The sequence below is a fragment of the Rhipicephalus microplus genome, chromosome 10, assembly GCF_043290135.1.
Source record: "Rhipicephalus microplus isolate Deutch F79 chromosome 10, USDA_Rmic, whole genome shotgun sequence".
Classification (NCBI taxonomy): domain Eukaryota; kingdom Metazoa; phylum Arthropoda; class Arachnida; order Ixodida; family Ixodidae; genus Rhipicephalus; species Rhipicephalus microplus.
Window position 1 is genome coordinate 103,501,027 of NC_134709.1, and position 11,445 is coordinate 103,512,471.

The 11,445-nt window shown below is 47.6% G+C and overlaps 1 protein-coding gene across 1 annotated transcript; it reads right to left on the minus strand.

The window, feature by feature from the left end:
* Window positions 1-332: 332 nt before the first annotated feature.
* Window positions 333-4,237, minus strand: LOC142774349 (uncharacterized). Its single transcript, XM_075874739.1, has 2 exons — window positions 2,867-4,237; window positions 333-2,384 (listed from the first exon to the last, which is right to left on the minus strand). Exons 1-2 carry the CDS (start codon window positions 4,235-4,237, stop codon window positions 333-335), a joined length of 3,423 nt encoding a protein of 1,140 aa, XP_075730854.1.
* Window positions 4,238-11,445: the final 7,208 nt, after the last annotated feature.

The window sequence follows — 11,445 nt, forward strand, 5'->3', positions numbered from 1 at the left end:
CCTCCACAGCCCTCTAGCTGTTGGTCTCCTCGAACGTTTTTTGTCACACACTCTTCTGTCCATTTCCCCCCCGCCACTCTTTTATATTAGGCCCCTGTTTTCACACTGCCACTGATTTTGCGAATACCAGTCGGCTGACTAGTCTACCCTTAGTTTTTCATCACTAGTCTTGTAACACTGTCAATGGCATTCTGGCCTAAAGTGACCAGACCATCTGACTGTGTACGAGACGATATCATGGGTCGAACAGCCCCCTTATTGCCTATAGTGACGAGTTTAAGTAGGCCAGGCGGGTGACGTCACGCTTACGCAGGAGCGACAGCTTGCGCTCGCTATCGCGGCCGTGCCAACTCGGTTACATCTTCCTTTCCTTGGGGCAATATAGGTCGCTCTGGCATGGGGTACCGACGAGGCTCGCGACGTTCCCGAGTGCTTCTCCGTGGTAGTGGCGGCTCTGGAACGGGACCCGAGCCTGGCAAGCCTGAGGAAGGTGTTGTGGTAGTGTCGGGGCATGGTAGCTCTGGAACCTCCCGGAGATGTTCCCGTGTGCGTCGCATTTCTTGGCCATCTTCTGTTTTTACCAGTACGGAGCGTGGAGCTCCCGCTGATCCCAGCACAACGACCGGGGACCACGTCCGTGTGTGCGTGTCGTACAACGAGGCCCTCTGACCCGGTGAGAGGGCGCGCAGGTCCCGAGCATCTCGATTGTAGTAGACCGTCTGCTTGTGGCGAATCTCCTGGAGACGGGAGTGCACCTTCCTGTTGGGCAATGGTGCCGGCTTCAGGTGGCAGGAGGGAACCGAGAGCAGTGTTCTCGTCTGTCGACCCATCAGCCTCTGCACAGGTGACATCAGAATAGCATCACGTGGAGTATTGCGCAACTCAAGCAGAGCTAAATGGAAGTCTGGGCTGTTATACGAACACTTCTTCAGCAGCGTTTTCGCTTCTTGAACTGCCCTTTCGGCCATGCCATATGCGCGAGGGTGATAAGGGCTTGACGTCACGTGGGTGACTCCTAGTTCATGCAGAAATTCACGGAACTCTTGGCTACTAAAAGGGGGCCCGTTGTCACTACAGAGTTTCACTGATAAGCCGTGGACAGAGAAAACTTTCGCGCACCACTCCTTCAAGTGCCGGGCTGTTGTATATCGAAACTCCTTTATTTCAAAATAAAAGGCGTAGAAGTCTACAATTAAGGCAAACTCTTTACCACCGTGATGGAATAAGCCCATGCCAACCATTTCCCATGGCAGACTGGGGACATCATGTGACAGTAGAGGCATCTTAGTGTTTTGCTTTTGGTGAGCCTGGCAAACTTTGCATGATGCTGCAGCCTGGTCAATGTCACTCGACATGGATGGCCAAAACATGACACTCCTAGCCCGAATTTTCATCTTTTCCGCCCCCGAGTGGGCCAGATGAAGAAGCCGAAGGATTTCAGCTCTCTTAGCGCTTGGCACTGTTACCTTGTTGCTGCGAAAGACGAGGCCATCTTGTGTATGCATCTCTTCTCGATACGCCCAAAATGGCCTGGCACATGCTGGGACGTCCTCTTTGTTTTCCGGCCAGTCAGTCTCTGCATAGGATCGGATGGTCGACAGAGCAGGATCCTTGGCGGTTGCCACACGTAGTTCCTCGAGGCGACGCTCAGAAGCTGGAACAAGGGCAATGACGTTAACATTGAAGCGCTCGGTTTCTTCCGTCAATAACGCCTTGCTTGGAAAACGAGAGAGCGCATCAGCCAAAAACAGCTCTTTTCCTGGCTTGTACAGTAGATTAATGGCGTATCGCTGCAATGTCAGTTGCATTCGTTGCAGTCTAAGTGGGCACTGGTGAAGTGGTTTACTGAAAATTGGCACCAACGGACGATGGTCGGTTTCCACCGTAACCTCAGATTGGCCGAAAATATAGTCGTGAAATTTTTCGCAGCCATGCACAATCGCCAGAGCTTCCTTTTCAATCTGCGCGTACCGCGTCTGAGCATCGCTGAGCGATCTAGACGAGAAAGCGATAGGGCAGCCGTCTTGTATCAGAACGGCGCCAACGCCCATGTGGCTGGCGTCAACAGAGAGGGTGACTGGCTTTTTCGGATCGAAGTAAGCAAGCACTGGCGCTGTTACTAAGGCTTGGCGCAGCTCATTGAAGCTGCATTGCTCTTTTTCTGTCCAGACCCAGGCAATCTCTTTGCGCAGCAATGTTCTAAGTGGTGCGGTGAGTACAGACATTCGAGGAATGAAGCGCTGCACGTAATTCATCGTTCCGAGGAAGACTTTCAATTCCTTACTGTTACTTGGCGCTGGCATGTCCAAAATGGCTTGGACGCGATTGGGTCCCAAGCTCAGTCCTTGCGTGGTGAAAACGTGTCCCAAGTAGCGAACTTGCTCCTGCAAAAAGACACATTTCTGTGAGTTCAGACGGAGGTTGTGCTCACGGCAGCGTGCAAGCACCCCGGTCAAGTTGTTGTCATGTTCTTTCTTCGTTGTGCCCCAGACTAATATGTCGTCCATTACAACCGCTACTCCAGACAGGCCCTCCAAGAGGCGGTGCATGGCTGCTTGAAATATTTCGGGGCGGAAGCAATTCCAAAAGGCATGCGGATAAACCGATAGCGCCCGTAGGGCGTGCTCATTGTGCACAATCTGGAGCTGCTGTCAGAAAGTTTTATTTGCCAGAACCCGGATGTTGCGTCCAAGGTAGAAAAATATTTAGCTCCAGCTAGTCGTTGCGCGACCTCTCCTAGAACAGGCATAGGGTAGTGTTCACGCAGAATAGCCTTGTTAAACTCCGTTGGGTCGAGACAAATTCTTACTTTATCACCTTTAACTACGGCTACCATATAGCTTGACCATTCTGTTGGTTCGGTTACCTTGGTTATGACGTTGTGCTCCTCCATGCGTTGAAGTTCGGCCTTTACTTTTTTTTCAATGGCGACCGGAACCCTTCTGGCTGGCACAACAACACCGACGGCGCCGGGTTTGAGCTTCATTTCGTACTCAAAATTCTTCAGCTGTCCCAACCCTGTGAAAACATCGGTGAAGGGCTGAGTCGCCGGGTAGAGTTGCTGCGTCTCGACGCTATCAACGCGATAAATTAAGCCAAGACTTTCTGCTGCTGCTCCGCTGAGGGTCACCGGCACGTTTTGCTCTATGACGAAGAAGGTTTCCTCGTGCTGTTTATCGTTCACGGATAGCGACAACTTTACTTTAAACTGCGCAGTCGTTTTGTGGCCGAAAAAACTCGTTAACGTGGCTCGGCAGGCTTCACGAGTCTTTCTCGGAAGCGACAAAACATCTTCCTCTGAAATCACACAACAGTTTGCCCCAGTATCAAGTTTGCAGACCATCGGACGGCCTTCAATAGAAACTGTCGCGGTCCACTGGTCGCTAGCGAGTGCGTTCACGGTTAAAGCTTCCAGAAAAAAATCTGACCTTTCATCCACATGTAGCTCTCGTATTTCCCTGCGCTTTGCATCTTCGCTGTGCAAGAAGGATGACTGCGAGCATGCTTGGGCGAAATGATTCAATCCTCCGCATTTCTTCCACGCTTTTCCTGTTGCTGGGCAGCGGCTGCCGCGGTGAACTTTGTAGCCAAATTTGTTACATGGCTTTGTTACTCTGGCCAACGCATTTACGGCTGCAGTTTCAGCGCCTTCAGTGGTGCCACGTATCTGTCGAAACTGCTCCTCGCCTTGCTCTTGGATGCGACAGATTTCGACTACTCTTTGGTAAGAGGGGTTTTCAGAAATTAACTTCTTTTGCAGTCCCTTGTCCCGGATACCGAGTATGATGCGGCTACGAAGCATGCGCTCTTCTAAGTCTCCAAAATCGCAGTGTTGGGCTAGCGTTCGCAATTCGACAAGCCAGTCATTGAAACTTTCGTCCTCTTTTTGGTCTCGGGAGCCGAAGCAAAACTCGTGGTAAGTGAGGTTCTTCGCGGGCTGGTAGAAGTCTTCAAATTTTTTTATTATAAGGGTTACATCGGTTGTCTCCTCTCCTGGCTCAAACTTGAACGAAGCGAACACTTTTCTAGCCTCTTCCCCAATGGTCACTAAAAGCGTCGCCGCCTGCACTTCTTTTGGTTGCTTGTTCAGCTGAGTTGCCGTGGAAAACAGTTCAAACTCACTTTTCCAGGTCTTCCACCCAAGCCAAGCGTCTCGCGATGTGTCGAGGGGCTTCGGAGGCGGCAGGAGCGTTGTCGGCAATGCAGGCGGTGTCGGCAACGTAGGCGGTGTCGTCATGCTGGCTGTTTTTCGCTGCCACCATGTGTACGAGACGATATCATGGGTCGAACAGCCCCCTTATTGCCTATAGTGACGAGTTTAAGTAGGCCAGGCGGGTGACGTCACGCTTACGTAGGAGCAACAGCTTGCGCTCGCTATCGCGGCCGTGCCAACTCGGTTACACTGACAACATTGTCAACCGCCGACTGTACTCAATCGTATGTACCTGTGTCTTGTCTGGATCAGTGCCGTATCGTTCCAGTGGATGCGCTTGCACTAGCCCACCAACTTCGATAATTTGTGATTTGATCCGTGTTCAGGACCTGTTTTCACACACTTCGCACTCCACCCAGCATGCGCTCTACATAATGTGGAACTGTAAAAACGGCTGAACGGCTGTTACACGGAATGAATAGCAGATTATCGAAGTTGGTGAAGTCGCACAATCCCGCCAGTGCCACAACGTGATTCTTTGATTTTTTCACGCACAGGCCACTCTCCCAAGTTTTCCTACACGTGAGTTGCATGTTTTGTGGACCTTTTGATGCAAGCTACTCGACCTGCCTTCTTTCTGCGTTTTGGTTTCCAAGGTCGCCTTCCCACTGTATGTTCTCCTTTCTTCACTCTATCGCAACGCCCTTGCCTGTCTCTCACTAATCTGCTCTCCTCTCTTTATCGCAACTTTTGCGCTTGTCTCCATCACTTCACGACACAGGCCACGCTGGCTCGAATTAGGTTTTTTTTTTTACGGCTAGAAACAAGCCCAGTGCAGTTCCACGCATTCTGGCTCGTCTGTCGCTTGTGCACGTCTTGCCCTCTGTTGGTGTGCGTGTGTGGTCAGGATGGTGGACGGAAGGCCTTCCGCACCATTTCCTGCCGCTCAACAAAACGTCCAAAGTACAATCGCTTAGCTTGGGTGTAATCTGCATGTTCAAGACTTAATATAGGTGCCTTGCTGTGGAACACTTCCTCATAACTTTTGATTGCCAGGCAGCCCACTTGCTGCTTCAAGTGTCCCTGTATTCAGCCGTGGAGATGGTGAAGGCTTCGTGGGCGGAGGTGACAGCTACATGTGTGCGAAACTGTTGTTGCAAGGCCAACTTCCTCGACGTCTGAACCAATGCCAAGCCTGAAGTTTCCAAACAGGACCACTACGAAGGCAATTTGTGGCAGTACGTCATTGACTTCGACAAGGGAGGGTGGGACTGCTGGGGTGGTTTCATTACGGCAAATGATGATGCTGACACTGCGAAACCATGCACGGATGAGGGCATTCTGAATGAAGTGCGCGGCAAGAGCGATTAGGTGAAATCAGATGACGATGAGCCAGTGCCCACAAGCACGCCTGTAGCAATTAACTACCTGAATAACCTCGGCCAGCTTGTATATGCTAAGGGCCTCAGCAAGAGCACGCTGTTGCTTAATAGAAACTGGAGACCACCCTAATTGCTTCTGCTCTTCTAAACACATGCATCATGAACTTTTTGAAAAAAAAAAAGAATTTTGTACTCTCACTTGCAACTTTTTAAAAGTGGCATTTCATTTACCACAAACTTCAGGATACAACGAATGGAGGCTGTGTCATGATCAGGTTCGTTATGAGCGGGCTCGACTGTACTGTTGAACCAGAATATAACATAGTACCTAGTATATTCGCAGAATCGCAGATATAGAGATAATAGAGAAATACCGTACCTAGTTAAGTAATGATCGCACCTTTGCATTTTGCAATCAGAATTAGATTGATTGTTTATTTCTACGTAATGATCACCCTTCTACCCTGGGGTGCAACAAGACGTTTGCAGGTTTCCATGAGCTTGTGATGGTCCTTGAGCATTATTTTCATCAGGCATTTCACGTGGTGAAAAATATCTTTGGCACAGGAACTCTACATTTCGAATTGGCAGCCAGAATTAAATTATTCAGCAGAATTCTCGAACCCTTACGATGATTCCCTTCAGAAATGACCCATCCCATATGAGGTGCAAAAAAAATCTATCAAATGCCAATGTAAGCTGACATCTTGTTTAAACCCCCTGCCCCTTTTCAACCTTCTTCAATGTCCTGGCCCTTCTGGTAGTCCACTATGTAACTTAGGTGGGCTTGAGAAACCTGTCCTACGTGGGTGACTCTGTCACTGATTTTTGAAGTATTTTGGTAGTAAGAAAGCGTCAATAGCTTGATGTTTCGCAATGTGTTTCCCACGGAGCAGGGCAGATGACGCCACTGTCTCATGTCATGCATTGACAGCGCAGTTCGCGGAGCTCACAATCCACGTTAGTTCAGTTAGTCGCCAGAGCCAGGTAGGCCGGTCACTTGCACTCCTCTGTTATGCAAGAGAACGCAAACGTCACACATAGTAGCCGAAAATTCCCTCCAAGTAAGGCCATTACGTATGCAGTGATGCTATTGAGGTCTTCTGATTCTAAGCAAATTTCGGAGCAGCAAAAGTTTCATTTTGGAACAGCTTAGAACAGCAAAACTTTCCATTTTGGAGCACGTAATTTTGCATGTGGGAGCACTCTGTATTAGCTAACTTCGCATCCTGCAATACACTGTAGAAGCAAGCTACATTTACACTCAAGGATGTGAATACTAATTTTCGGGCATCTGAAAAGAGCTTGAAATATTTTAATGTATTGTGAATCTCATGCAGCCAATCATCTTGTAAGCACTCCATATTTCAGTTGATGATGCAAAAATAATAGTGTCATGCTGTGCAGAATTCTGAAAAAACTTCTCCAGCAATTATTTTCATAGCAAACAAACAGAATAGTGATTCAATAAAATTGTACTTCGTGAAATCACATTCTAAATACACCTATGCGGTTATCAGCAGAGACAATAGTCAAAACAGTGACATACAATGCTAGAGACCCACACCACCCCAACTTCATTTCATCAAGACGACTCCCAGGAGAAAGAGGTGTTTTTTTTTCTTCACAATCAAGTCACTGCCCGTCACCATCATGTTTTGTGTAACGTCCAAATTAATAACACACCCCCCCCCCCCCCGTGTATTTTTTTTTTATTGTGATAGCATATGAACACTCTCTGCTGGATTTTGCCACAGGCGTCGGTGTTGCCATCGCTCACCGTATATGTACACGTATCTATATATACGAAAATGCAAGGAAGGAAATAAATCCCAGAAAAGACTTTGGCGCCCAGAATCGAACCACTGCGTCATGAATGCATGGCGTTAACCACTGAACCACCGGAATGTACCTCCTTCAATGTTCAAACGGCAAGCTATTCATATCTACCACTTACCGCTGTTGGGGGCATCTTAGTTGGGGAACTATTGTGTTTTCAGCATTATCAGCAATATGGCACAGTGAGCGTGCAGCGGCGTTCATCTCTCACGCGTACTTTGACCAGCGTAGAGAATAAGGGGGTGTACGCTCGATCGCGCACCTTAATCTTGCAGTGGGGAAAATTGTACCTCATGGCTAGCCTGTGGGTTTCGTCGGAACGATTCTGTTGTAGTTGCCAGGCGCACAAAGATCACTGCAATCGTTGCGCAGCCTCCGTTTGCGAAAAGGGCGCATTTTTCAGACACAGGGAAGTAACAACTGAGATGCTTATTCGCCCTTCATCTGTACCTGTGAGTATGTTTCATGCGTCATTTGTGCGTGAGAAATGCAGGGCACATTTCGATCTGTTTGCCATTCGGCACGAGACCTTCCGATTTGTTGTTATCGCGTTGATTGCTTCGCCTTTGTGGCAAAGCCATGAATTTTTTGTCTACATGGGGGTAAAACCGCGCAAGTGGGGGCGAAGAATGAGGCCGAACACGTAAAAATAGCCGACTTATTTACATTGCACAAAAGGTGCATGTCCAAACATTACACCGCGTGCCAGGCCTGCCATCAATTACTACTCAAGCAGACAGAAACATGCCGCCTGTCTTCAAGGGGCATGAAGGAACTAGGAACACAAAGGGGGATAGCTGGGGATTGTGAACTTTTGGGTTTAGCAGGCCTTACAGACAGCTCGTGTATCCCCCTAAGTGTTGTACACGCAAACCTCATTATAACAACGTTGTATGCTGCATGAAAATAAGTTCGCTATATATAAAAATTCATTGTAAAGGTGTATTCTTAACACTATGTCTACTGCAAGACTATTGTTTATTTACTTCGTTATAACAGATATTTCCTTGCATCCGGGTTCGTTATATCAAGGTTTGCGTATACTCTGAATGCAAACAGACTGTGTGAAAACTGCCTCACTTTCTCGAACGGTGGCCATGTAGAGAGTACGCACTGAGCCTTGATTGTAAGGTGGCCACACCTTCGTTGCACCATTTTGGAGGTTCATTCTCATGCAGCGTTTGTGCTGTGCATGCATCGACTTGCAAGAGGTGTTCTTGAGGTCTCTAGTGATCCAAATCGCTGTATGGATATCGACCACAGCGCATGCAGCAAATTTTTTGAGGGTGCAGACCTTTGAAACGGCAACCCCACCGCTGGTGCTCTTTGCAGATGACATCAAGCCTCACTTGGTATAACAAGACAATTTGTTGGCACCGCATTCATTGCTAACAGCTTGAGTGAAACTAACAAAATTTATCTTTTGGACCCAATATCACGCAACTCAACAGAACGGTGCTTAAAGGGACAATGACCACTCCACGTGCTGAAGCAGTTTTTGCAGTCTCAGTTGTCTAAACGTGAAGAAGGGGTTAGTAGCACAGAAAGTTTACGAGCAGTCTCACGATGCTTTGAAGGAGCGCACGACAGCGACTGCGCCTTACGAGGGACGCAACATACCAGGGTTGTCAGCAAAAGTCCCCTACTAAAACCTGCGCATATTAAGCCTAATAGCAGCTGCTCCGACCGGGAAGCATGCTTTTATTTAAAAAAATCCCTGAGACCAAATTCGGAAACTCCAGATGCTTGTGTTGTTTGAGAGTCCTGCGTGCAGGGGCACTTCTGACCGATGATTAGTGATGAGCATTGCCTATAAGACCTTTTAATTTGGTTATAAAGTAAGGGTACATGCTCATCCAGGTATTCAGGGCAAATTGACATTTTTCGTGGTTGGATGTAAACAAGGGGCCTCCTTGGAAGTCCCACAGTTCAAGCGACAATTGTCGGCGTCAGAGAACATTTGTGGGGTGCGCACACCATAGCGTGATTATAGTAGCCCCACTGAGGCCATTATAGCCTAACAACAAATTGGAAAGTCACGCATCGAATGGCAAGCAGATCGAAATGTGCCTTGCGTTTCTGACGCACAAATGACGCACAAAACACACTCACAGGACTGCTATCATCACCTCACTCACTCTATTGTCGGGCTGTTCCCAAAATGGGTTTGGCTGCGTATGCCAGAAACGTTTTTCTTTTTTCTTAGGCGGACACACTCAAAGCACCCACATCGTTACATTCTTCGCCGCCAGGAGAACCTCCTATTTGAAAACGGCATTATCGGCGTCACTGAATCTTGAGCACATGAAGCCTCAGGAGCTGCCTCTCTGTGGGGCACTAGTTTTCATGGTATTTAAGTAGGCATTTAGAACTGACACGATATTGTTCTGAACTAACAATGCTAGCATTAATTTTAAGATCCCCTAGGCCATTTACGATTAAATTTTGAAATTACCAGACGCAAAAGTACAAATTACAGTAAAAAGTAGCAAACAATATTTTTGCTGTCAGAAGTCCTTCAACGAGATAACACTCAGAATAAAAGCAAGCAAAAAAATTTGAATTCAAACCCTAGCACTCCCGCAAATGCAGCATGGTCTGTAGGGGCTTTTACTGCAAGAGTGATTATAAACGCTGATGTGCTGGTGGAAGAAATGACAAGATTCTTCCAATTGAAGATCCATGAGTAAGGTACTGTATTTACTTGCGCGATGAATCCACTTTTTTTCTAAAAAAAATTTAACAAAGTTGGGGTGCGTTTATAGTGCAGGAAAAGTTTTATGAAAACTTCTAAGAGATGAGTGAGAAATACGGTAGTGCAAAAAAAAAAAAGTTCCTTTGTTGCACTTCACTCATCTTCGGTGGTTGAAGACGCTAGCTTCTGCAGGCTGTCTCTGCACCACTCGCGCACTCCATAAAAGCGTTTTGCGGCTTTCTTTTCCCGCCATCGTTTAACCACAACAGTGGTGTTTGCTGTGATCTCGAGGGGTGCCCAGAAACGTACACTACGATGCACTTGCCAAATTTGTGGCAACTTCGCACGATGACCGTGTCAGCGCCGTTAACATTGCAGCTCAAACCAACATTGCAGCAAGCGACCACCGAAGCATCAAAACAAACCGTCGATAACAAGGTTAACGACAAAGTACGACTGCCGTCTCACTTCTCATGAGAAGTTACTGTAGAAAATTGCGATTCTTGAAGTACGTGCCGATAACATGCATGAAAAGCAAATTGCAACCGAAGCCAGAATAGGGGGTGCTGCCATGTTCCAGAAATCGTCACAATCTTTTTGTCACGGGCGACAAGTGATTTTTTCTGGTTTTCCAGAGGCATCCGACACGGTGGCAACAAATGGCCCTTCGCGACAGCAAATTCTGTAATCATCGCTAGAAAATAACGGGCATGTGATTGGACCTTAAAGTTTTGTATTTGCAGGACGCAACCGTTGGTTGGCCCGAGTAGTTTCGTGACCTTTGCTCGCTGTGTGCTAGTCAGCTGCGATGTCTCTACACTCGCTCTGTTCGTGAACCCCGCTGTGGTGCACAGATAATAAAAAAGACAGGGGGCGTGCCGTGCAAAGATAGAAAGAACAATACAGCACACGCAAGCGGGAGCGAGCTGAGGTGGCCGAAGCGGATTGGTATAATAATAAAAAATGAAAGAGATCCAATAGGCAAGGAGGTGACAGGTGTCGGTTAGTTACTGTATATGCAACCTTTAAACTCTATTTAACAAGATTTCAGCGGACAAATGTAGGGGGTCTGTTTATTACACGGGAGACAAAAAAATCCAGATTTTGACTGAAGCTGGGGGTGTGCGTATCATGTGAGTGCGTTCATTACGAGAGCAAATATGGCATATTAAAACCAAAGTATGAACGAGGTCTCACTGTCACATGTTCTTCTGTAAATGCGAAGCACGGAAGATTAAATTGCAATGTCAAGAAATAGACGCGACAGACATTCTGGGTGCACGCATTCAATTATTAGAGAAAATTGCTTTAGTTACGTACCGTGCGACTCTTGAAACGAGCTACCAGCAGCGCTCCTGGAACGGACGACCTGCCGA